The sequence below is a fragment of the Ranitomeya imitator genome, chromosome 8 (genome assembly GCF_032444005.1).
Source record: "Ranitomeya imitator isolate aRanImi1 chromosome 8, aRanImi1.pri, whole genome shotgun sequence".
Classification (NCBI taxonomy): domain Eukaryota; kingdom Metazoa; phylum Chordata; class Amphibia; order Anura; family Dendrobatidae; genus Ranitomeya; species Ranitomeya imitator.
The window spans coordinates 199,998,034-200,021,745 of record NC_091289.1 but is presented as its reverse complement, the minus strand read 5'-3'; the positions used below and the strand labels follow the sequence as shown (position 1 = coordinate 200,021,745).

At 50.0% G+C, this 23,712-nt stretch overlaps 1 protein-coding gene across 3 annotated transcripts; it reads left to right on the top strand.

The window, feature by feature from the left end:
- Window positions 1–2,703: 2,703 nt before the first annotated feature.
- On the top strand, window positions 2,704–22,554 carry SSX2IP (SSX family member 2 interacting protein). 3 transcript variants are annotated; one of them, XM_069735821.1, is made up of 14 exons: window positions 2,704–2,767; window positions 9,350–9,454; window positions 11,146–11,294; window positions 13,965–14,174; window positions 15,308–15,418; window positions 15,945–16,080; window positions 16,637–16,712; window positions 17,247–17,424; window positions 17,526–17,676; window positions 17,748–17,857; window positions 19,417–19,590; window positions 19,911–20,022; window positions 20,955–21,087; window positions 22,067–22,554. In XM_069735821.1, the coding sequence occupies exons 2-14, from the start codon at window positions 9,409–9,411 to the stop codon at window positions 22,095–22,097; spliced, it is 1,617 nt and encodes a 538-aa protein (XP_069591922.1). In that variant the 5' UTR covers window positions 2,704–2,767; window positions 9,350–9,408; the 3' UTR covers window positions 22,098–22,554. The 3 variants fall into 3 exon arrangements, with proteins under 3 accessions (XP_069591922.1, XP_069591923.1, XP_069591924.1); XM_069735822.1 differs by lacking the exon at window positions 2,704–2,767 and adding an exon at window positions 2,900–3,027 and having other exon boundaries at window positions 22,067–22,247; XM_069735823.1 differs by lacking the exon at window positions 2,704–2,767 and adding an exon at window positions 2,935–3,102 and having other exon boundaries at window positions 22,067–22,247.
- Window positions 22,555–23,712: the final 1,158 nt, after the last annotated feature.

Genomic DNA, 23,712 nt, shown 5'->3' with positions numbered 1-23,712 from the left:
GGAGGTTATAAGCAGTGACATGATCCCTCACTCTGTACCTGAGCTGTATATAGAGGTTATAAGCAGTGACATGATCCCTCACCCTGTACATGCGCTGTATATGGAGGTTATAAGCAGTGACATGATCCCTCGCCCTGTACCTGCGCTGTATATGGAGGTTATAAGCAGTGACATGATCCCTCGCTCTGTACCTGTGCTGTATATGGAGGTTATAAGCAGTGACATGATCCCTCGCTCTGTACCTGCGCTGTATATGGAGGTTATAAGCAGTGACATGAGCCCTCGCCCTGTACCTGCGCTGTATATGGAGGTTATAAGCAGTGACATGATCCCTCGCTCTGTACCTGCGCTGTATATGGAGGTTATAAGCAGTGACATGATCCCTCGCTCTGTACCTGCGCTGTATATGGAGGTTATAAGCAGTGACATGATCCCTCGCTCTGTACCTGCGCTGTATATGGAGGTTATAAGCAGTGACATGATCCCTCGCTCTGTACCTGTGCTGTATATGGAGGTTATAAGCAGTGACATGAGCCCTCGCTCTGTACCTGCGCTGTATATGGAGGTTATAAGCAGTGACATGATCCCTCGCTCTGTACCTGCGCTGTATATGGAGGTTATAAGCAGTGACATGATCCCTCGCTCTGTACCTGTGCTGTATATGGAGGTTATAAGCAGTGACATGATCCCTCGCTCTGTACCTGCGCTGTATATGGAGGTTATAAGCAGTGACATGATCCCTCGCTCTGTACCTGCGCTGTATATAGAGGTTATAAGCAGTGACATGATCCCTCACCCTGTACCTGCGCTGTATATGGAGGTTATAAGCAGTGACATGATCCCTCGCCCTGTACCTGCGCTGTATATAGAGGTTATAAGCTGTGACATGATCCCTAGCTCTGTACCTGCGCTGTATATGGAGGTTATAAGCAGTGACATGATCCCTCGCCCTGTACCTGCGCTGTATATGGAGGTTATAAGCAGTGACATGATCTCTCGCTCTGTACCTGCGCTGTATATGGAGGTTATAAGCAGTGACATGATCCCTCGCTCTGTACATGCGCTGTATATGGAGGTTATAAGCAGTGACATGATCCCTCACCCTGTACATGCGCTGTATATAGAGGTTATAAGCAGTGACATGATCCCTCGCTCTGTACCTGCGCTGTATATAGAGGTTATAAGCAGTGACATGATCCCTCGCTCTGTACCTGCGCTGTATATGGAGGTTATAAGCAGTGACATGATCACTCACCCTGTACATGCGCTGTATATGGAGGTTATAAGCAGTGACATGATCCCTCGCTCTGTACCTGCGCTGTATATGGAGGTTATAAGCAGTGACATGATCCCTCGCTCTGTACCTGCGCTGTATATAGAGGTTATAAGCAGTGACATGATCCCTCACCCTGTACCTGCGCTGTATATGGAGGTTATAAGCAGTGACATGATCCTTCGCTCTGTACCTGCGCTGTATATAGAGGTTATAAGCAGTGACATGATCCCTCACCCTGTACCTGCGCTGTATATAGAGGTTATAAGCAGTGACATGATCCCTCGCCCTGTACCTGTGCTGTATATGGAGGTTATAAGCAGTGACATGATCCTTCGCTCTGTACCTGCGCTGTATATAGAGGTTATAAGCAGTGATATGATCCCTCACCCTGTACCTGTGCTGTATATGGAGGTTATAAGCAGTGACATGAGCCCTCGCTCTGTACCTGCGCTGTATATGGAGGTTATAAGCAGTGACATGATCCCTCGCTCTGTACCTGCGCTGTATATAGAGGTTATAAGCAGTGACATGATCCCTCACCCTGTACATGCGCTGTATATAGAGGTTATAAGCAGTGACATGATCCCTCGCCCTGTACCTGCGCTGTATATAGAGGTTATAAGCAGTGACATGATCCCTCGCCCTGTACCTGTGCTGTATATAGAGGTTATAAGCAGTGACATGATCCCTCGCCCTGTACATGCGCTGTATATGGAGGTTATAAGCAGTGACATGATCCTTCGCTCTGTACCTGCGCTGTATATAGAGGTTATAAGCAGTGACATGATCCTTCGCTCTGTACCTGCGCTGTACATGGAGGTTATAAGCAGTGACATGATCCCTCGCCCTGTACCTGTGCTGTATATAGAGGTTATAAGCAGTGATATGATCCCTCACCCTGTACCTGCGCTGTATATGGAGGTTATAAGCAGTGACATGATCCCTCGCCCTGTACCTGCGCTGTATATGGAGGTTATAAGCAGTGACATGATCCCTCGCTCTGTACCTGCGCTGTATATGGAGGTTATAAGCAGTGACATGATCCCTCGCTCTGTACATGCGCTGTATATGGAGGTTATAAGCAGTGACATGATCCCTCGCTCTGTACCTGCGCTGTATATGGAGGTTGTAATGGCGGCACAGCACACAGGACTGTGTCACATTATCACTGTCCTCCCCACACAGGTCTCCATGACGACAAGTCTCCGGGACCCTCAGACCTCTCACTCCACCTTGTCTCTCCGGCCCCGCCCACAGCGGTAGCAGGTGTAAGCGCTGTCTTCCCGTCATACTCCGCGCGGTGTAACAGGTGTTCAAGCCCCGCCCCTCAGCTCCTTGGTTGCCTGGAGACCAGGCACGTCCCGCCCTCCGCTCTCTGGTTGCTTAGTAACCGCGCAGGCCTATGGGGCCGGTAGTTAGTGGGACGGAACTATAAACCGCCGGAGGGCAGAGAAGCTCGAGCACCTGCAGATCCCGGGAGGAGGCGCTCAGGTACCGACCTCTGAGGGGAGCGGCTGTAACACCGGCAGGACGGGATGTGATTGTGTGCAGGGCATGCTGGGGGTGGAGAGTGTCCCGTGTTCCTGAGCTGCCTGGGATTCTCCTGTCATTTGCACCATTGGTGACAGTTTAGTCTCGGATTTTACTCCTGACCTTTGTAAATGGCGCAAAGAAGGTGAACTGCAGCGAGACGCAGGAAAACCGCGTGAGATTGGACCAGACGGCCGGGTCATGGCTCGCTGCGGAGTCCGGTATTAGGAGCATCGCAGACTGCAAAACAGACGGCAGAGAAACCGCCAGACACAGATGTGACGGCGCCGTGAACCGTGAGAGAGAGATGTGACGGCGCCGTGAACCGTGAGAGAGAGACGTGACGGCGCCGTGAACCGTGAGAGAGAGACGTGACGGCGCCGTGAACCGTGAGAGAGAGACGTGACGGCGCCGTGAACCGTGAGAGAGAGACGTGACGGCGCCGTGAACCGTGAGAGAGAGACGTGACGGCGCCGTGAGAGAGAGATGTGACGGCGCCGTGAACCGTGAGAGAGAGACATGACGGCGCCGTGAACCGTGAGAGAGAGACGTGACGGCGCCGTGAACCGTGAGAGAGAGACGTGACGGCGCCGTGAACCGTGAGAGAGAGACGTGACGGCGCCGTGAACCGTGAGAGAGAGACGTGACGGCGCCGTGAACCGTGAGAGAGAGACGTGACGGCGCCGTGAACCGTGAGAGAGAGACGTGACGGCGCCGTGAACCGTGAGAGAGAGACATGACGGCGCCGTGAACCGTGAGAGAGAGACGTGACGGCGCCGTGAACCGTGAGAGAGAGACGTGACGGCACCGTGAGAGAGAGACGTGACGGCGCCGTGAACCGTGAGAGAGAGACGTGACGGCGCCGTGAACCGTGAGAGAGAGACGTGACGGCGCCGTGAACCGTGAGAGAGAGACGTGACGGCACCGTGAGAGAGAGACGTGACGGCGCCGTGAACCGTGAGAGAGAGACGTGACGGCGCCGTGAACCGTGAGAGAGAGACATGACGGCGCCGTGAACCGTGAGAGAGAGACGTGACGGCGCCGTGAACCGTGAGAGAGAGACGTGACGGCGCCGTGAACCGTGAGAGAGAGACGTGACGGCGCCGTGAACCGTGAGAGAGAGACGTGACGGCACCGTGAGAGAGAGACGTGACGGCGCCGTGAACCGTGAGAGAGAGACGTGACGGCGCCGTGAACCGTGAGAGAGAGACGTGACGGCGCCGTGAACCGTGAGAGAGAGACGTGACGGCGCCGTGAACCGTGAGAGAGAGACGTGACGGCGCCGTGAACCGTGAGAGAGAGACGTGACGGCGCCGTGAACCGTGAGAGAGAGACGTGACGGCGCCGTGAACCGTGAGAGAGAGACGTGACGGCGCCGTGAACCGTGAGAGAGAGACGTGACGGCGCCGTGAACCGTGAGAGAGAGACGTGACGGCGCCGTGAACCGTGAGAGAGAGACGTGACGGCGCCGTGAACCGTGAGAGAGAGACGTGACGGCGCCGTGAACCGTGAGAGAGACGTGACGGCGCCGTGAACCGTGAGAGAGAGACGTGACGGCGCCGAGAGAGAGACGTGACGGCGCCGTGAACTGTGAGAGAGAGACGTGACGGCACCGTGAGAGAGAGCCGTGACGGCGCTGTGAACCGTGAGAGAGAGAGAGAGCCGTGACGGCGCTGTGAACCGTGAGAGAGAGAGAGAGCCGTGACGGCGCTGTGAACCGTGAGAGAGAGAGAGAGCCGTGACGGCGCTGTGAACCGTGAGAGAGAGAGAGAGCCGTGACGGCGCTGTGAACCGTGAGAGAGAGAGAGAGCCGTGACGGCGCTGTGAACCGTGAGAGAGCCGTGACGGCGCTGTGAACCGTGAGAGAGACGTGACGGCGCTGTGAACCGTGAGAGAGAGAGACGTGACGGCGCTGTGAACCGTGAGAGAGAGAGACGTGACGGCGCTGTGAACCGTGAGAGAGAGAGACGTGACGGCGCTGTGAACCGGCAGAGACGGGCACACGTGACGCTGATTCACAAAACCACCGTATCAGGATTCTCAGGAAGCCTCTGTGACTGCCCCGTATGTGACTGCCCCGGATCGACACTATGGGGTTCTGGTTGTGGGGCGTCTGACTGTGCAGTGTCACCTACTCCTGGCAGATAAGTGCATGCTGAGAGTTGTAGTGTTACCAGCGCTGACCTTGTGATATAACCCCAGCGGCGGTTGTGTCAGATTCCAGGTTGCTCCTGTGCTACTTGTTGTGGTGACCCCATATGAGTGCAGGGCCACGTCTGCTGGGTGCAGTGGTGCTCCTGTGTGCGGACCTCCCATCAGGGTTGTCACATCTCCTAGGACTCGTCCTCCTTAGGCCAGTCTCACTCGTCCAGATAATTCCGGTACTGGAAAAATCGGTACCGGAATTATCTGTGCCCGTGCGTTTATGTGGCACATCAGTGTGCCGACTGGGTACCACACGGAGCGTGCAGGAGTCAGCGCTAGAGATAAGCGCTGTCCCCTACATCTGGTGCTGAAGCCGCCATTCATATCTTCTTTCCAGCAGCGTTCGCTGTAGAGAACATATGAATATTCCTTTTTTTTGTTTTTCCCGTGTTTAAAATAAAGATCCCATTGGGAGGTGGAGCCGCATATTCATGACTGTAATTGGCGGCCCCACGTGACCGCATACAGGAGAAGCTGCGGCGAGGACAGGACACTGCGAGGGAGCCGGGTGAGTATTTTATTAACAACGGGAGGGCGCACAGGGAGGGGGTGGGGACAGGGATCTTTATTTTAAACACAAGAAAAACAACAAAAAAAGGATTATTAATATCTTCTCTCCAGCGAACACTGCTGAAGAGAAGATATGAATCGCGGCTTCAGCACCATGTGGGGGGGACAGCGCTTACTGTAGCGCTGTCTCCTGCACGGCACACGGACGGTCCATGAAAACACGCTGACATGTGCATGTGCAGAGACACATTGATTTACCGGAGCCACTGACATGTGAAACCGGCCTTATAGGAACAGATGCTAATCAGCGTCTTGCTCCAGATCTGCTCCGTCTCTGCTGTCAGTTTATTTCTGAGAAGTTGATTTACTGCTCCCCGTGTCCCTGCTGCACAGTGATATTTTGGGAACAAGCCCATTCGAGCCTATTGCTTCCGACCACCTCTGTTTTTGGAGCTTTGACACCTTCTTACTTTTTTTTTTTTTTTTTGCCGGACGCTTTGTAACAGCTGCATGGCTCCTGTTTTCCCAGCTGATGCGTCTGTCAGAATTGACAGTTTCTGGGTGTGATGGTCGCGCCCTGCACAGGTGAGGACGTCTGTTCCCATCATTTACTGAGGAGAGGCAGGATCTGTATCACGGATGTGTTCATGGCCCGGGCTCCAGAGCAGCTCGTCCCCCTCCAGAGGACTAAGGCCATGTGCACACGTTGCAGATTTGACTGGAATTTTCTGTGCAGATTGTGCATTTCTTGGCAGAAAACGCAGGTCAGAATCTGCGCCTTTTCAATGTTCAGTGTACGCTGTTTGTCACCACACAGGATTGCAGCAGCCCCCCGTGTGTTGCACCCGAGGGGCATCAGGTATGAAGTGTTGATGGCTCGGTGTCATATAGACATGCAGGGGCCGAGGGGTGGGCATCATTAGATAACAGGACCTCTCCTATCTCTCAGATCTCCCCTCTTGAGGCGCTTGAGAATGTCTGCATTATATAATCCAATGTGCACACGCTGCAGATCCGCAAGTGATTTACAGTACAATGTAAAGCAATGGATAAGAAAACACTGCTAATGGTGCGGAAAAGCTGCGGATTAGAAGAAGTAGCATGTCACTACTTTTGCGCAGATCTGCAGCGTTTTTGTATCTATTCCATTATAGAAATCCACAGGGGTAAAAATGCATCAAATCCGCCCCTGCGTTTTCTGCCAAAAGATGCAGAATCCGCACAAAAAATTCCAGAGGCAAATCCGCAACGTGTGCACAAAGCCTTAAAGGAAGAGATCCGCACAAAAATCTGCAACGTGTGCACATACCAAAAAAACACAGATTCTGACCTGCGTTTCCTGCCAAGAAATGCAGAATCTGCACAGAAAATTCCACAGTCAAATCTGCAACGTGTGCAGAACTGGATGTATAAATAGTCTTAAAGGGACGGGGCCACTCTTGCCCATGGTTCAGAATTGGTTTTGTAGTTTAGTGTTCTCTACTTGTTGTTGTTTTTTTTTTTTTTTGTTTTTTTTTTTAAATGCCCACACACTCGTACCGGGCCCCTGCTGTTCAATCTCCTGGCCTCTTCTGACAGACCGTGGCTGTAGGGGGGACACAGGCAGCCTTATGGAGGTGCCACCAGGGTCTGCTAGGTGAGTGCGTAGGGATTTTAAAACCATCAAAGGCCCATTTAAAAATAAATAAACGTGTACAAGTTGGAACAATTCCTTTTAAGATGCTTTTCCTGACAACTTTGTCCCCTCCTGTGGCGAACGTATTATTTTGCTCTCCAGAGGAGAGAAGGAGAATCTGCGGCCGGACAGCTCATCTGCAAGAACAGAGGGATCGGGCGGGTGAAATCCAATCTGCCCACTCCTTCTTCTGCCTGACACCTGCTGTAGGGTGAGAGTTGGGGCACCGCAATGCCCCCGTACATATTACACTCCTGGTTTTCCCGCAGTTTAAAAAATAAAATGTATTTGCACAAAAAAGTGACTTTTACGAAGTCTGAATTGGTAATAAAAATAAATAAAAATAATCTAGAAACCTCAAATGCTGTTCTCAATGGTCACCGTAAGAAACAGGCGAACAGATAGAATAAACTTCTAAATGGCGCAAAAAAAAAAAAGTTGAGACAAGGCCACAAATGCATTAATGAATCCGACCCATGGACTTGTTTTCTAATCCTGCACGTTAGGTTGGGCCACTACAACGTCAAGCTGTCACACACTACAACTCCCAGCATGCAGGCTGTTGTAGTCTGCAGACCACTATGATGCAGCTGAGTCGTGTGCTGGTGGAGGAGGCTTTAGTGCCTGATCTTTAGCAGCAGGGGGTGCGGTGTGGGCTGAGCCCAGTGTAAGCTCCTTATCTCCCAGTGCAGGAGGTGAATGCTGGAGGGATAGATGCTCCGACCCTGGACCTGCAGTAAGTGTCATCTTCTATGTATTCTGTGTTGCTCCTCACCTGTGGCGGCCTCTGTAGGGTCAGATGCTACCGGCCGTGTCTTACCAGTTCATGGCATTGTACCATCAGGATTGTCGTGGTGTCTGTGCGGTTTCTGGGCGCTTGTTTCTTGGCTGCGACACGTGTAATGATGCACGATGGCCGTCACTCTCAAGTTCAATCCCTTGTGAGGTTCACTTTACTTGTTGATCTTTTTTATCCTTTTCGCTAGAATTGTTACATTTGCCCTAAAACTGAATTGTAACCATTTTTATTATGTTGTAAATGTTTTAGTTACAACACGTTTGGGTTTTATTTATGAATATTTTTGGTGCATTTTTTACGCGCTCAAACACTTCTGAAGGGTCTAATCAGTCTCTGCTGTTTTTGAAAAATATTTAGAATTGAGTCCTCAGTGGACTACTGGCTAACACGGTACAAAGATGTAAATCTCGGCTGTTTGAGTCGTTTGTGCAGTATTTTTTCCCCTAATGAAGTCAGAACTAAAAGGCTTCATGCTGTCATGCGACAGATCTGTGTGGCCCCGTCTGCGCCGGCGGCTGTGTGGCCCCGTCTGCGCCGGCGGCTGTGTGGCCCCGTCTGCCAGGTGCTGACATGTTCTGCTTCGTGGTCTGTAATATTGGGCTACAGTGACTCCATCTGCTGCCATTAAGGCTCCATAGCTTTTTTTTTTTTTTTTTTTCCTTCCATTATTAGTATTTGTATCTATACAGTAAGTTTTGCCTTCTTCTCTAAACTGAAGTCGTGTGCGGTGCCGGTCTAGAATAACCCCATCACACTGAGCGTGATCTATGACTCCGAGGGGGGTAGTTGTCCTTGTCACACCTGTGGAAAGTGTCAGACAAAGCTCATACATTGGGCGTCCCGGAGGCGCAGATGAAGTGTCTTTGCGATGGGCAGAGGATGATCGTCCTGAAGTCTCTGCCCCGTATCAGCTTCTCCTCTGGGATAATGGATTGTGACCAGGTCTTCTGTAATTCTCTAGGCCACGATTTCATTTCAGCAGAGCCATCTGGAGGGGATTAGTGGCCAAATTGGAGGGGCTCTAAGTAGATTGTGCAGCGTCTGGTTATGGGATCAGTGTTCCTTATAGTAATTGTCGCTGTCAGAGGTTCATGTGTACGGGCGACGGGATTCCCTAAACTGGTGTGACCTTCATGGGCAGCGCTGTACCCAGACTAGTGAGGGCACGAAGCCCGAGGGCTGGATCTCCAGGTTAGGGCGATCCTACTGCTTATATAAAGTATCTGCCCTGTGATGTGTGTAGGGGGATCGTGGCGCCCTTCGGACGTGGGTTACAGATCGCCCCAGTATCACTTTTGTGTTTCATTTTATATAAAGGTTTGTTGATTTTAATTCTTGTCTCTTTTAATTTTAGGCAATGTCTCCATAGAAGCGGCTCCTTCTCGCTGTATACCGGCCATTGATGCATGTGGTATGCCGACTATGGGTGACTGGAGGACTGGAAACATGCCGGAACCGGGTAATTCTGCATCCTGACACTCTTCTCCTTTGCTCTTATTACACAGTCTGCTAATATCGCGTTCCTCTGGCCTTAGCCCCTTTTAAGTGCACCATATTTTTTGGATTATAAGACGCACGTTTTTTTCCCCCCAAATTTGGGAGGTAAATGGGGGTGCGTTTTATAATACGACTGTAGCTTTCCGGTGGTGGGGCGGCTGCAGTGGAGCGGGGTCACAGGAGTGGGGCGATGCTGCGGGTTCTGGGCTGGGAGGAGGGGTATCCGGATGCTGCGGGCCATGGGCTGTCCGAAAATGTCGACATTGAGCAGAGTCTCCACATTTTCCTATTAATTTCCCTGCTGTGGGCATCCAGAAAATGGCCGCCTCCAGCGGTGCGTGTACAAATTGAGTTGGACTATAGGACACACCATTTTATTAATACTTTTTTTTTTTTTTTCTTCCCTCCCTAAATTTGGGGTGCGTCTTATAGTCCATAAAATACAGTACATTCATACCAACTAATACGGTACTTAAGATGAAGGACTTTTTTCAATTACTTTTTTTTTTTTTTTTTTTTTTTTCTTTCCATCACCTTGTGGATGACATTTAGTAAAATCCACAAAGGGCTCTATTAAGTTTCCAAAAATGTCCTTCTGACTGCACCCTCTAAGTGGAGCATGATTCGATGTACACGTCACCCCTGACTGTACATTGTAGGGTACACAGACAGGTATATTGTGTTCCACTGAGGACTTTGCTGCCCAAATGTGACGGTCACAGCAAACACCTGTACAGTGCTAATGCAGAGATGCTCCAGTCAGTAAATGGCCCCTCTTCTAGCAACACTTACCTGCCGCGGAGCTCAGGTAATAGAGGCGTCATGGAAGTCAGATTCACTGCCACCCTAAAGGGCCTTCATAGACTTATTATGGGGTCCGTCTTGCTTTATTTACAAAATCCATCCTCCAACACATCTTCTAGTTTTTGTGACGATACATCACATAGGAGACATCGAGGCTGCTGTATATACATCACATAGGGGACACCGAGGCTGCTGTATACACCTCACACTGAATGTGGTGAGATGTGGAGCTGCATTCGGTGTAGGTCGGCAGCGCATCTCGTGTAAACCAGCATGTGCTGCTGACAATAAGAGGAGCGAATAATCACTTGTACGTGTCAGTGGACGCACGCGAGCGTCGGCTTCTTGTATCGTCAGCGTTCCCTGGACAGAATCCACCACCAGCAGGGACCCTGCGTGTTTGTGCCACGTCTGTTCTTATTCAGAGTATTTCAGACTGGTGGTGCAGGTCAGTTTACGCTGAGTAGTTGAGTATTTTCTCTGCTGTTGTAATACGCTGCAAATATTCCATGGAAAATGTGGCGCTTAGTCACTCGTGGGACCAGACCCTCAGTCTCTTGTAATTGGCCACAGCGGGGAGGTGATCGTTCACCGTCGCTCTTTGTAGCCAGGAATATAGAAAAACAAAAAACCACAGTATAGGAGTTCAAAAAATACAGTGTATATAATAATAATTTTTCTTTCTTTCTTCTATTACTCCTATCTGGCTGGGAAATAGAGTTGCTGTTAAGTAGCCAGTAATATGAGTGTCGGGGGCGACTGCTATCGCTCCTGAGGTGCAGAGCATTTGGCATGATCTCCTCCTGCATGTAAACACTGCCTCGTCTCCTCCATTGCTGCTCATTCCAGAAAGCCGAATCCTCTCCCGATACAACTCTGAGCCCAGGATGACGCCCCCGGCCCTCCTGCAGCCCCCGGCCAGCGCGGCCATAGTGTCCCAAGACCTGAACTTTTGTACCGATGACAATGTGGAGCAGTGCATAGCATACATCGACCAGGTGAGCTTGTGGCCCAGTACTGTACAGCGTGGAGACATGGATAATGTTGTGGGATCCTTCAGGAAGGCAGACACTCTAGGTTGCAGTAGTGGCCCCCAGGTTTCATTATTCTGAGAGCCGCATTCAGAAAGAATTGTTCAAAAACTGGAAATGCCTCAAACAAGACTCCACAGTCGCTATTGGTGATGGCTTTTCGGGGGTTAAACTGCTGGGATCGGAGCAGTTTGTGCCTCTGTGTGTACAGAGATGCCCAGTGTCCACGCTCTGCACACAGGGACGTGACTAGGCGTACCTGCCCACGATCAGGAGATGGCAGCGCTTTGGACTCTGTTCTCGCTGCATTCAGTCACACAGTTAATCCGGATGTGTTCATTGAATAATGTTGCTTTGTCGCATCTAATACATTCTATTGTGGAAATTTCTGGTGCAGAGATGCTCGTCCCCACCACAGAAATGTACACGCTGGTAAATCTGCACAGCGTCAAATAGTAGCACAGTGGGCGTGAGACTTCTAGAAGTCCCGTGCACTGTGCTTGTATCGTAGGACGCCGCGCCGGTGAGTTGTGTCCAGAATGCTGCGATTACGGATTGTGGGCACGTAGCGTATAGGGATGTTCCAGCTCCGCTCACCTGTGTCAGGTGAGCAGCGGCACTGAGGTGTGCGGACACCGGCCAGGACGTGTGCGCCATCAGGACGTGTGCCCCATCAGCACATACACTGGGAAGATGACGATTTCATACGCTGCTGATTTTCCATTTTTTTCCCCCCACCTAAATAGAATGGAGCGATCTGTAATTCTTATCGTAGGTACACTTCACCTGTGAGAGACAGAATCTAACATAAAATCCAGAAAATCACATTGTAGGATTGTTACATCATTAAACTGCATTTTATTTAATGAAATAAGTATTTTATCACCGACCAACCAGCAAGAATCCTGCTCTTACAGACCTGTTAGTTTTTCTGTGAGAAGCCTCCTACTCTCTGCACTCATTACCTGTATTACTTGCTCCTGTTTGACCTCGTTACCTGTATAAAGGACACCTGTGCACACTCCAACACACTCCAACCTCTCCACCACGGCCAAGACCAAAGAGCTGTGTAAGGACACAAGGGACAAAATTGTGGGCCTGCACAAGGCTGGTATGGGCTACAGGACAATAAGCAAGCTTGATAAACAAGCTTGATAAGAAGGCGATAACCGTTGGCACAATTGATAGGAAATGGAAGAAACACAAGACTGTCAATCATCCATGCAAGATCTCACCTCCTAGGGTAAGGATGATTCTGAGAAAGGTCAGAAATCAGAACAGTTCTACACAGCAGGACTGTGTCAATGACCCGAAGAGTGCTGGGACCACAATCTCAAACATAACCATTAGCAACACACTACGCCGTCCTGCGGGACATTCAAGGTCCCCCTGCTCACACCAGCACATGTCCAGACCTGGTGGTAGTTCACCAATGACCATCTGGATGATAGACGAGGCATGGGAGAAGGTCATGTGGTCAGATGACACCAAAATAGAACTTTTTGGTATCTACTCGCTGTATTTGGAGGAAGGAGTACAACCAGAAGAACACCATCCCAACCGTGAAGCATGGTGGGGAAACATCATACTTTGGGGGTGCATTTCTGCAAAGGGGACAGGACGACCGCACTGTATTGAAGGGAGCATGGATGGGGTCCTCTATCGAGAGATTTGGGCCAACAATCTCCTTCGCTCAGTACGAGCATTGAAGATGGGTCGAGGTTGAGTCTTCCAGCATGACAATGACCTGAAACACGCAGCCAGGGAAACTAAGGAGCAGCTCTGTAAGAAGCATTTCAAGGTCCTGGAGTGACCGAGCCAGTCTCCAGACCTGAACCCAATAGAAAATCTTTGGAGGAGCTGAAACTCAATGTTGCCCAACAGCCCCAAAACCAGAAAGATCTGGAGAAGATTTGTATGGAGGAGGGGGCCAAAATCCCTGCTGCAGTGTGCGAACCTGGTCAGGAACCACAGGAAACGTCAGACCTCTGTAACTGCAAACACAGGTTTCTACCAAATATTAGAAAACCAGAACTTATTTTATCAAATACTTATTTCATGCAATTAAAATGTGAATTTAATTATGTAACAATCCTACAATATGACTTCCTGGAATTTGTTAGATTCTGTCTCTCACAGGTGAAGTGTACCTACAATAGAAATTAGACCTCTCCATTTTTTGTAGGTGGTAAAACTTGCAAAATCGGCAGAGTATCTGTAAATGTTCCAAATGTTGCGGAGCGTAGATTCATGTTAACCCCTTCACGACATGCGCCGTACATGTACTGCGCGTGTTATGTCCCTCCCTTTGATGTAGGCGCTGAGCTCACATCTTTCCCGCCACATGTCGGCTGTTTTGAACAAGTTCTCTATTTTTCACCTTTTGGTGTGTGTGTGTGTGTGTGTGTGTGTTTGTTTTGTTTTTTTGTTTTTTCCTAAGGGAAAAAAAAACAATGTTATTTTTTTCCCTGGCGCAAATCAAAAATATAATATTCAGAATCCACTGTGAAGCCTCCTGCTTATCGGATAGGTGGCGACATTGTCAGCCATCGTCTGTAGTAGTACACAGCAATATAATGTAAGGTAGACCCTGTATTGTGGAAACTTGCTGCATTCGGTCTCATTCTGTGCTTGTAGGAGCTCACAACATTGGGGTTTCCTTCACTGCAAACTGTCCCCCAAAATGGTGTCGGCAGGAGGCTGCAATTAGTGTCCATTATGAACTGTATCCACGAGCTGCTGCAGCGACAGAGCCGAGACCGGAGACGACGAGAAGATGCAGAAATGCAGATCCTGAAGATGAACAGCGACCTGGAGCATCTGCAGAACGGCCACAGCAAACTGAAGGTGAGCGCAAGTGTGACCTGGTACAATGTCTGCACCTACACTATATATATATATATATATATATATATATATATATATATATATATATATATATATATATATATATATATATATATATATATATATATATATATATATATATATATATATATAGTAATTTTCTGCTCCCATCCATATGCCCTATACGCTGCTCCATAAAAGTTTATGGCCCCCATAAGATGCTCCATATTATATGCCCCCGTACACTGCTCCATTATGGTTGATGGAGCCGAAAAGTGCAGACTGGTGCTTCAGGAATCGGCGTCTGCGCCGCCGCCATTTTCTTGAGGACACACTGAGGTTTCCCACAAAATGGCGCCGGAAAGCGCGGACTGCGCATGCGCCGATTGCGGGAGAAGGGAGACATTCATTGCCTGGAGTCAGGGGGCCTAAAAGTAAGAAATCGCTGTGGCATGTGTTGTGTTCCACTGCCATTTTCTTTCTCCTCCTGCTGCCGGAATCGGCGCCTGCGCAGTTCGCGCTTTCCGGCGCCATTTTCTTGAAGACACACTGTAGTGTGTCTTCAAGAAAATAGCGCCGGAAAGCATGGACTGCGCAGGCGCCGAACCGGCAGAGGGACCAAGAAAATTGCAGCGGAAAGGAATCAGGTGGCGTAAGTAACAAATTGCTGTGGCATGAAGTGCCACAGCCTCATGGCACAACAATTTGTTACTTGCGCCACCTGATTCCTTTCCGGCGCCATTGTCTTGCTCCTCCTGGTGCCGGAATCGGCGCCTGCGCAGTCCGCGCTTTACGGCGCCATTTTCTTGAAGACACACTTTCGGCACCAGGAGGAGCAAGACAATGGCGGCGAAAAGGAATGGCGTAAGTAACAACTTGCTATGGTGGCGGAAAGGAATGGCGTACGTAATAAATTGCTGTGGCATGAAGTCCCACAGCATAATCGGGGTGGAAATATGTGGACGATGACCCCCTGCTCCCGGCAGTCCGCGCCTTTTGGCGCCTTTTTTTTTTTTTTTTTTTTCCTGACACTATAATGTAACGCTAGGAGCGTTGCGCCTGCGCAGTCCATAAAGGCTTTGGACAGAGTGACGCTCCCAGCGTTATATTATAGATATTTATTATTCCGGCAGGATCAGCTGGATCTAACAAAACGAGAAAACGCTGCTCTCCTGGAGAAAGAGCGACAGCAGCAGTGCAAGAACCACAACCTGCTCCAGCTGCTGAAGAACGAGAAAGAAGAGGTGCGTGGTACATGGGGGGACGCGGCCTGAAGGCACGAGTCTGCAGACTAACATGGGAGTGTGGGGGTTTTTATACCAGTACGGCATGGCAGTCGTGGATGCAGACACTGCTGCCTGCTCCTCTGTACGCGGAGTACAGACCTCCATAAACAGCAGCTTCTGTCTGTGAAGACGTTTGCTACACCAGGGGTGTCAAACTGCATTCCTCGAGGGCCGCAAACCATGCGCGTTTTCAAGATTTCCTTAGCATTGCACAAGGTGCTGCAATCATTATGTGTGTAGGTGATTAAATTATCACCTGTGCAGTACAAGGAAATCCTGAAAACATGACCTGTTTGCAGCCCTCGAGGAATGCAGTTTGACACCCCTGTGCTACACAATTCACTAAAATCGGTCCTCTCACAAATTTGGATCGGTATTGCAGAATCTGTAGTGTGCGCCGGCCCGTCAGTACCTGTATGTACTGGGCTGTAATCCCATCAGTAAGGGCACATATAACACAAGCATTGATGTCTGTCCTGTGCAGGTGCAGAAGCTGCAGAACATCATTAGCAGCCGATCCACTCAACACAATCACAACCTGAAGAGGAAGGAGCGCGAGTATAACAAACTGAAGGAGCGGCTGTACCAGCTGGTGATGGACAAGAGGGACAAAAAAATCTGTAGGTGCAGAGCGCGCGCTTCGTGTCCATGAGCCACAGCCGGCATACTCGGCAATTCAGCACATTAGTTATCTGAAGTCCTGGCCATGTTCACACCTTGGAGGAATCTCCTGCCGCTGATCTGGCCACAGACGTCACCTTTTCCCATTACACAGTATTGTATATGCGGACTGAGCTGGACGTGCTGCAGATCTACAGCCGGCGCCGATGCCTGTACATTGGTCCAGTGCTGTAAACTGCTGCAGACTTTCCAGACGCTGCGGCTCCACACTGCTATCACCTCCCTCATTGCATGACGCTTTATTTCCGTGTCTGTGGATGGCGAAACGCAACCTTGTGTAAGGCAGAGATGTGGACGCTGCTGCTCACGGCCTCTGTCTCAGTAGAAGTCCTATAGCCCAGATATAGTCACACACCATAAGTTTGGGGAGGGTTTTGTTTTTCCTGGAGCCAGTCTGTGCTCCCCTGTAGACATGCAGGAAGGCTCGTGATGGAATAGGGAGAATTTGCTGATTTGTCAAACATCCACCATGAATAACGAACGCTTAATCCACAGCCATCGATGTGCTGAACTACGTCGGCCGAGCTGATGGCAAGAGGATGGCATGGCGAACAAGCAGAACGGATGCCAAGTGAGTAAAGTGCAGAAGAACACAAGATGGCAGCTGGTGGGAGACTGTAACTTGTGATGAGACCTAAATGAATTAATTACAGCTGACCTGTGCCATTCGTGTCTGTGGGGCTGACCTTCTCACACCTGTGGAAAGTCTCGTGCACAATGGTGGCGCCTGTCGGTTCTATGCCGCCGAGTGTAATGCAGGTTATTGGCTTTATTCACAGGACCGTCTCCTGATTTGTATCGTGTATCGGTGGATATATTGATTAAGCAGCCTGCATGTGGAAAGCGTCGTCCTCTTCTGCTTTTCCATATAGGTAAACCCTTGCGTTTCTTCTATAAACCTATATTGAACAGCAGACAAGAGCTCTTTCCTTCCAGGCCGCCCTCTGCCTACGTGTTACACTAGCTGTGGTCGGATTCTTCGGCCCTGGGGCATCGGTGTTGCATTTGTTGCTGTATGACCAGAGATATTGCGATCAGGTGTGAATCTTCGCTCTGCGGTGGTTTTCTAGCTGCGGACGGCACGTAATGTGTTTTTTGGTCTCAGAAATGAAGAGGAGATGTACAAGGTTCTGCTGAGTGACTATGAGCAGAGGCAGAAGCAGCTCATGTTGGAGAACGCAGAACTGAAGAAAGTCCTGCAGCAAATGAAGAAAGAAATGATCTCCATCCTCAGCCCGCAGAAAGCCAAAACCAAGGAGAAGCTGGAGGACAGCTTTGGCCCGGTGAGTGTCAGCTGTTCTGCTCTCTTCATCCTTCTGTACCCGACTATGGCCGCCGGTGCTGTAGTTGGCCAGAATTGCTGCTGACTGATCTTCACTTTCAGGCCTTTTCAGATGGAGAAGATGACGCTGCAGACTCCAGCAAGGACAATCTGATTGAGTTATCGTGCGAGGCGGTCCGAGAGCAGCTGGTGAACAGCATCCGTCAGCAGTGGCGCATCCTGAAGAGCCACGTAGAGAAGCTGGACCACCAAGGTGCGCCTCCACCCACCCCTGTATTCATTAGTCTCTGGTTGGATGACGCTACATGTGTGATCTGTCTCCAGATCGCAAAGGACTAATGTCCAGAGAAGATCATGAGAAGGAGCTCGGCCAACTAAAAAAAGAAATTCAAAGCTGCAAAGAAACCATAAAGAACCAGCAGCACCTGCTACAGGTACGGGCGCTGTGGCCGAATCTGGGGTTTGTAGGCTGAATATAACTGATCTCCCCATAATCTGCTGAGGGTCGTCCCATCGATGTCTATATCTAGAATGTACGGAGATCTGCACTTACTACAGAGAACGCCAACGCTATATGTCCTAGAACTCAGAAAGCTGCTGCCTGTCTTCTCTTTATAGTCCCTTACTAATGGGCAGCTGATCTGTGGGGTCCGGGTCCTGAGACCCCCACATTGTCTCTCACTGCAGCCCAGGGGTATATGGGCTCCATAGAAAGTCTGACCCCATAACTCACCTGTTGGGAAAGTGAATAGATCTTAAATGTAGAATCGGTATTCTTCAGGACCCCCATACACTTTAGATGAAATTTGGTGGGACCAGCCAACCATCTGACATTTCTGGGGGTCTCCAACCTCTCTCCATAAGCTCTTTTCAGAGGAGATAAGCTGCTGCCAGAGGCGTCTAGAAGTTGCTTTCTCCACTCTCCCCATTGAAAACACACTACTGCTTGTAGATTGCATGTATGGAGGGTTCAGCGGAGGTGAATCCATGCTGTAGGTGGGCCGCACATCCAGATATTACACATTGCTCGGTGCTGTGTGGCAGCCATTGTTGTGACGCCCAGCGCCATGGTGTCATTACACGGCAGGTTGAGGGCTGCGGAGGCCCTGGGTGGTGGCCGTCCGTGCACAGTGCTGCGCCTACCAGTAAGGGATGTGCGAAGAGTCGCTGTGATGGGGCAGTGGCTTGTAACATTCACTGAGAATCTCTTCAGGTTGGAGCTTTTGCTCAGCTGCAGAAGCTCAATGTAGAATATGCGGTCCGGGGATTTAACTCTTCTACTACAGTAACGGTGAATGAGAGTGAGGTGGCTGCCGTCTGATCGCGGCTGGGCAAGGCGGCTGCCGTCTGATCGTGGCTGAGCGAGGCGGCTGCCGTCTGATCACTGACCGCCATCTTGAGTCCCCATGTTTCTTATGTTTTACACTGATCTGCACCAGTCGCTTTATCAGTAAAGGAGCTTGATGTTCTGTACAATGTCCAGACTGCAGGGACGATCGGGTGCGGCGTGTTTATTGGGTGCTGCATGTTCATGGTGCTGTGTATTCCTGGGGTGCTGCATATTCATGGTGCCCGTCGTGTTTATGGGGGTACAGTGTCTTATGGTGTGCGGCTTGTTCATGGTGCGCTGCTGCCACCTGCAGGATTGTGGTGTATGTTATACAGAAGGTTCTTTATTTTCTGATCGTCCTAGACTTGGCGGAGGTTCTGTGGTCTTGGGCTTTGTGCTCGATCATCTGTTAGCCGCCAGCGTTTGTGTCGAGCTTTGCAAGCAGAAGACTTGTTTGGTTTAGGACCAGTCATTCTGTGTCTTCTTCCTTTCTGACATGTGAGTGGCTCTTTAGCATCTAAAGTGGCGGCTGTAGTGGTCTGAATAGATGCAAACGTTCTCTGCCAGAGTGGTCCGACCTCCATTGCTGCCGCTCTCCGTGGCCGCAGCTTCCTCTATGCTTTTATCTGGGGGATTAACTAATGATTATATTTTATTGTGCAGCAACAGGTTGTTGAAGCGAGTGACGATGACACCTCCACCCTGCTGCAGGATTGCTACCTCCTAGAAGACCAGGAGCGGCTCCAGCAAGAATGGACGCTGTTCAACGAGCAAAAGAAAAACTTTGAAATGGAAAGAAGAAACTTCACGGAAGCAGCAATCCGCCTCGGCCATGAAGTAACGTGCTGTACAGCCTGTAGCACAAACATTAAAAGCTGTCACTAGGTGGCGCTCCCTCACCACTAATGGGGCGTGGGATGGTCTTGTGAGTCTGTGGCTGGTGTCAGCGGCCCCTCCGGGTCCATAATGTGGCTCCTCTCTGCCACTTCTGTCTTTATATCCGTTAGTGGTGGTAGTTTCTGGGGCAAATCCTTTCCCTATACATGCAGGCTTTATTTTTTCGGTCACCTTTAGCTCAGTTACACCCCATTGTCTTCATGGAAACCCCCTGTCTATTCTGTATTTTGTCACAAGGTTTTTCTTCCTTTTTTCTTTAGAGGAAAATGTTTGAGGAAGATCGGGCGCTGTGGTTGAAGCACCAGTTCTTGAACATGACCTTGTTCTCTGAGCGGAGGAGCTCCGAGCACGGCCACCCCCGAAGTGCCTTAGGTAAGATGCTCCTGCGGGATCTGAGGCCTCGTCGCCGGAACCGTGGAGATGCCATGTAAATCCTACCATGGTCTTTGCTCTATTCCTCGCTGGAGCAGTGTGGCCCACTACCGGGAACTACCGGACCACCTCGGCTTTATCCGTTCAAGACCCGAATGATGATAAAAGCAATCTGTAACCTGCATCCGTGCGACTGCTCCCGGCAGTGAGGTGACCTTGTTTTCCTGTGTGGGCTGCAGACTTTACTATTTTATCAGAGCAGACCCCCTGCCCTGACGGCATATTGATGAGTTCCAGCCTCTGATTGGCTGTAGCTGACATGTGACACATTGTCACGTCATCTCTAATGAATCGGTCCCGTGAGGAGGAGTTGACAGCTGGCTGTCCTGCTGCTAGGACCCCTGCTCCACCAGAGACCACCTATAATCTCTGCTGGGACTCTACAGTGTGGTGAACTGCCCTGCAGCGCCCCAACAGGCAAAATGAGGCATTACAGTTTCCATTGAGATCTGTGCTTTCCATGTGAGATCGGCCATTGTGTATGATCAAACCTCAGTCCGCTTCGTTTTCATCCGCTGCATTTTTTTTTTTTTTTTTTTTTTTTTACATACATATCTGCGAAGCTGGAACTTAATCTCTTGTCATTGAGTTTAATTTTGGTGGCAGCACGATGGCTCAGTGGTTAGCACTGCAGCGCTGGAGTCCTGGGTTCAAATCTCACCAAGGATGACATCTGCCAGGAGTTTATGTTCACCCCGTGTTTGCGTGGGTTTCCTCCGGGTTCTCAGGTTTCCTCCCACATTCCAAAGACATACTGATAGGGAATGAAGATCATGAGCCCCATCGGGAACAGCGATGATGATGTGTGCAAACTGTAAAGCGCAGAGGTGCTATATAAATAATGAGATTATTATTATTTATTACTTTTTTAGGCCCTGATCAAGAATCTTCTAATGTCCAGACTGAAAGTAGCCTTCGCCCATCATCTTTAGGAGATGTCACAAGAAGCGCGCGAAAATCACTGCCAGCGACTCCTGCGAGCCGATCGCCTCTCTACAGGTGCAGGTACGTGTTCCGCGGCCGGCAGCTCCCCTCCACCCGCGGGTTAGAAGATTGCGGATTCTCTTTATCTTTCTGGTGCCATGTACAGCACCCCAGAGCTGCGTGTGGCACGTGTCTGAAGCATCAGAGACTGTTTGCAGCGTCTTCTAGCAGATCTTTATTTTGGGGTCTGTCTCGTGTTTGGTTCTCGTGGTCTGTACTCAGATTGTGATGTACGATCTGACACTTGGTCTCCTGACCCCACTTGTGCTGTGTCCTGGGCACATCGCTCTGGAGATAAGTGATCGGTCGGTACATCAGTCTGGACTGGACTATCTTCTTAAAGAGAAACATAACGATGGTGGTTAAATATTGTAGAGGCTTCATCTTGCATCTGTAGGCGCTGTACCCCCGCACCCTAAGGACATGTCATCTCAGCGGTGCAATGCGTGCCACTGATGCCACATAAAACCCCATCGATCCGTCGTATTTCCACTGGAGTCCCCATCTGAAAACTAGAAACCACGCAGCTGTCAGATATTGTAGATGGACGTAGAGCTCCATTTTATCATTTAGGGACCCCTCCTCCTCACCACTAGTGGCATAGATCCGCTGGATCTCCGGGTGCCACATTCTTTTTTTTTTTTTTCTTTCTTCTTCCTAGTGATCTGCCATTGTTGGTGCAGCGTCGAGAGGTTTTGGGTCATTTCTGACCGGTCTCCAGTCCTCCCTCCATTACCTGATTCTAGGAAAGGAGCGGCCTGTAACTAAAGTGTATGGAATCTATAGGGAGAGCGGTCACTTACACCTCTGCTCTGACATACGGCCAAGCCATCGATTATACTGTCTGTTCAAACAGCGACTTTTTGTGTGGGAAGATAAAATGAGAATTGTGCCGCAGCGTGACGTGACGAAAAGACGTGGACTCATCCAAAACTTATGTAGCCATTATTGTGGAATATTTGCGTGTATGTAATACATTTTTATTTTTTCCCCCCTCCAGATCGGCTCGTACTGATGGCAGCGACTTGTGACACCCTGGCAGGTGTGGGATCGTCCTCGGCTCCTGCACACGCCGGCCCGTGGCCTTGCTTCTGATGTGAATTCTTAGTAACTTCTCCCTGTACCCCGTGTCCGTTTCTTCTGTGGATTTCACTGCCTGAATGAGTCGTCTGTCGTTAACGCTGGAGGGAGTTGATCATTCGCCCCTCGTTGTGCTCCACGCTGTGTCCCGGCCATGGAGGTGCGGATCTCATTGCTTCCGACAGAATGTGAATTGATTCTCTCAGGGAATAAAGCCGAGCGTCGTTGCGGCCTTACATTGGCTGCACACAATGATGTCTCATATCCGAATGGAGCTCTGGCTCACAAATCATCCAAGGAAAACTTTACATGGGGGTCCACTGTGCCTGCTGGTGGGCCAGACCCCTGTGTTGAGCCCTGCTGGTCTCTCACTAGTTTTGGGGGTAAATAAAAGCTGTGATTTATGACATATCCTCATGTGATGCGCTGAGCAGCCCCATAATCGAAGCTTAGCCCATGGGTAAACCTGGCCGTTCATGGTGTGTGTGGGGCCCCGACATCCCTGACCACACATGTGATGGGGATTGGGCTGCTGGATTTTAACATGCCTAACCCTTTTGTTTGTGCTGCTTTAACTCGCCGCCTCCTGCTGAGGCCCCCGACATGTTCATCTGAGCCCAGTGTATGGTGGGGGGAGATGGTTATGTGTATGGCCGTTGTTCTGGGGGAACTACCACTCCTGCCATGCTCTGAAGGTCTACAAAGCATGTTGGGTGTAGTAGTCAGGAGTTGAAGCCGCCTGCTGCTTGGGACTTTTTTGTTCTGGTTTTTAGATGATATTTTGGAGCTTTCTTTTATTAGGACGTAGCTTTTTTTTTATTTTTTTTTATTTTTTTTTTAACTTCTGACCTGCAGTGAATGTCAGTCTATGAAAGATGTCCATGGCTCCCAGCATGCCCTGGTGTGATTGTCCAGACATGCTGGAAATTGTAGTCCTACGACACTTGGAGCAATCCCATGTGATTCAGACCAGATGTCCACCATGATCATGGCTGGGACTGGACCCTGGAAAGACTGTACGGCGGTGATGCATTAGAAGATGTATCCTAGAGCACAATACTGTCTGCACGCATACATTGCACCAGAAACACTACTGTGAAAGGCTGGTGGTTGGAGCGTGCAGGTATGTATGCGGTCTGACAGCTGGAGCAGCCGCTGTCCTGTTATATTCTTTTTTTACATGGCGTATACATCTTTATCACATGGGATACGTGACGACACAGGGCTGCGATGTGGCACTGCAAACATGGTGAGTGGCTGCACCGCCAGCAAAGCGACATCGGACTCTGACGTCCCGCAGGCTCGTGCCGCCTGAATCCTGCGTCGTTGCTTCTCACTGTTATTCTACATTTTCATTAAAGGGAACCTGTCACCAGTTGTGGCTGATTATAAGATGCGGCCATCACCTTTCAGGGCTGATATGCGCCATTCTATAATGCTGTATATCTGCCCCAACCTGACCTGCAAGAGAAGAAAACTGACTATTATTACTCCCCTGGGGAGCGGTCCGGTCTCAGTGGTGTCGCTCTTCTTGGTCCGGTGCCGTCCTCCTGCTTGGTTCGTGTG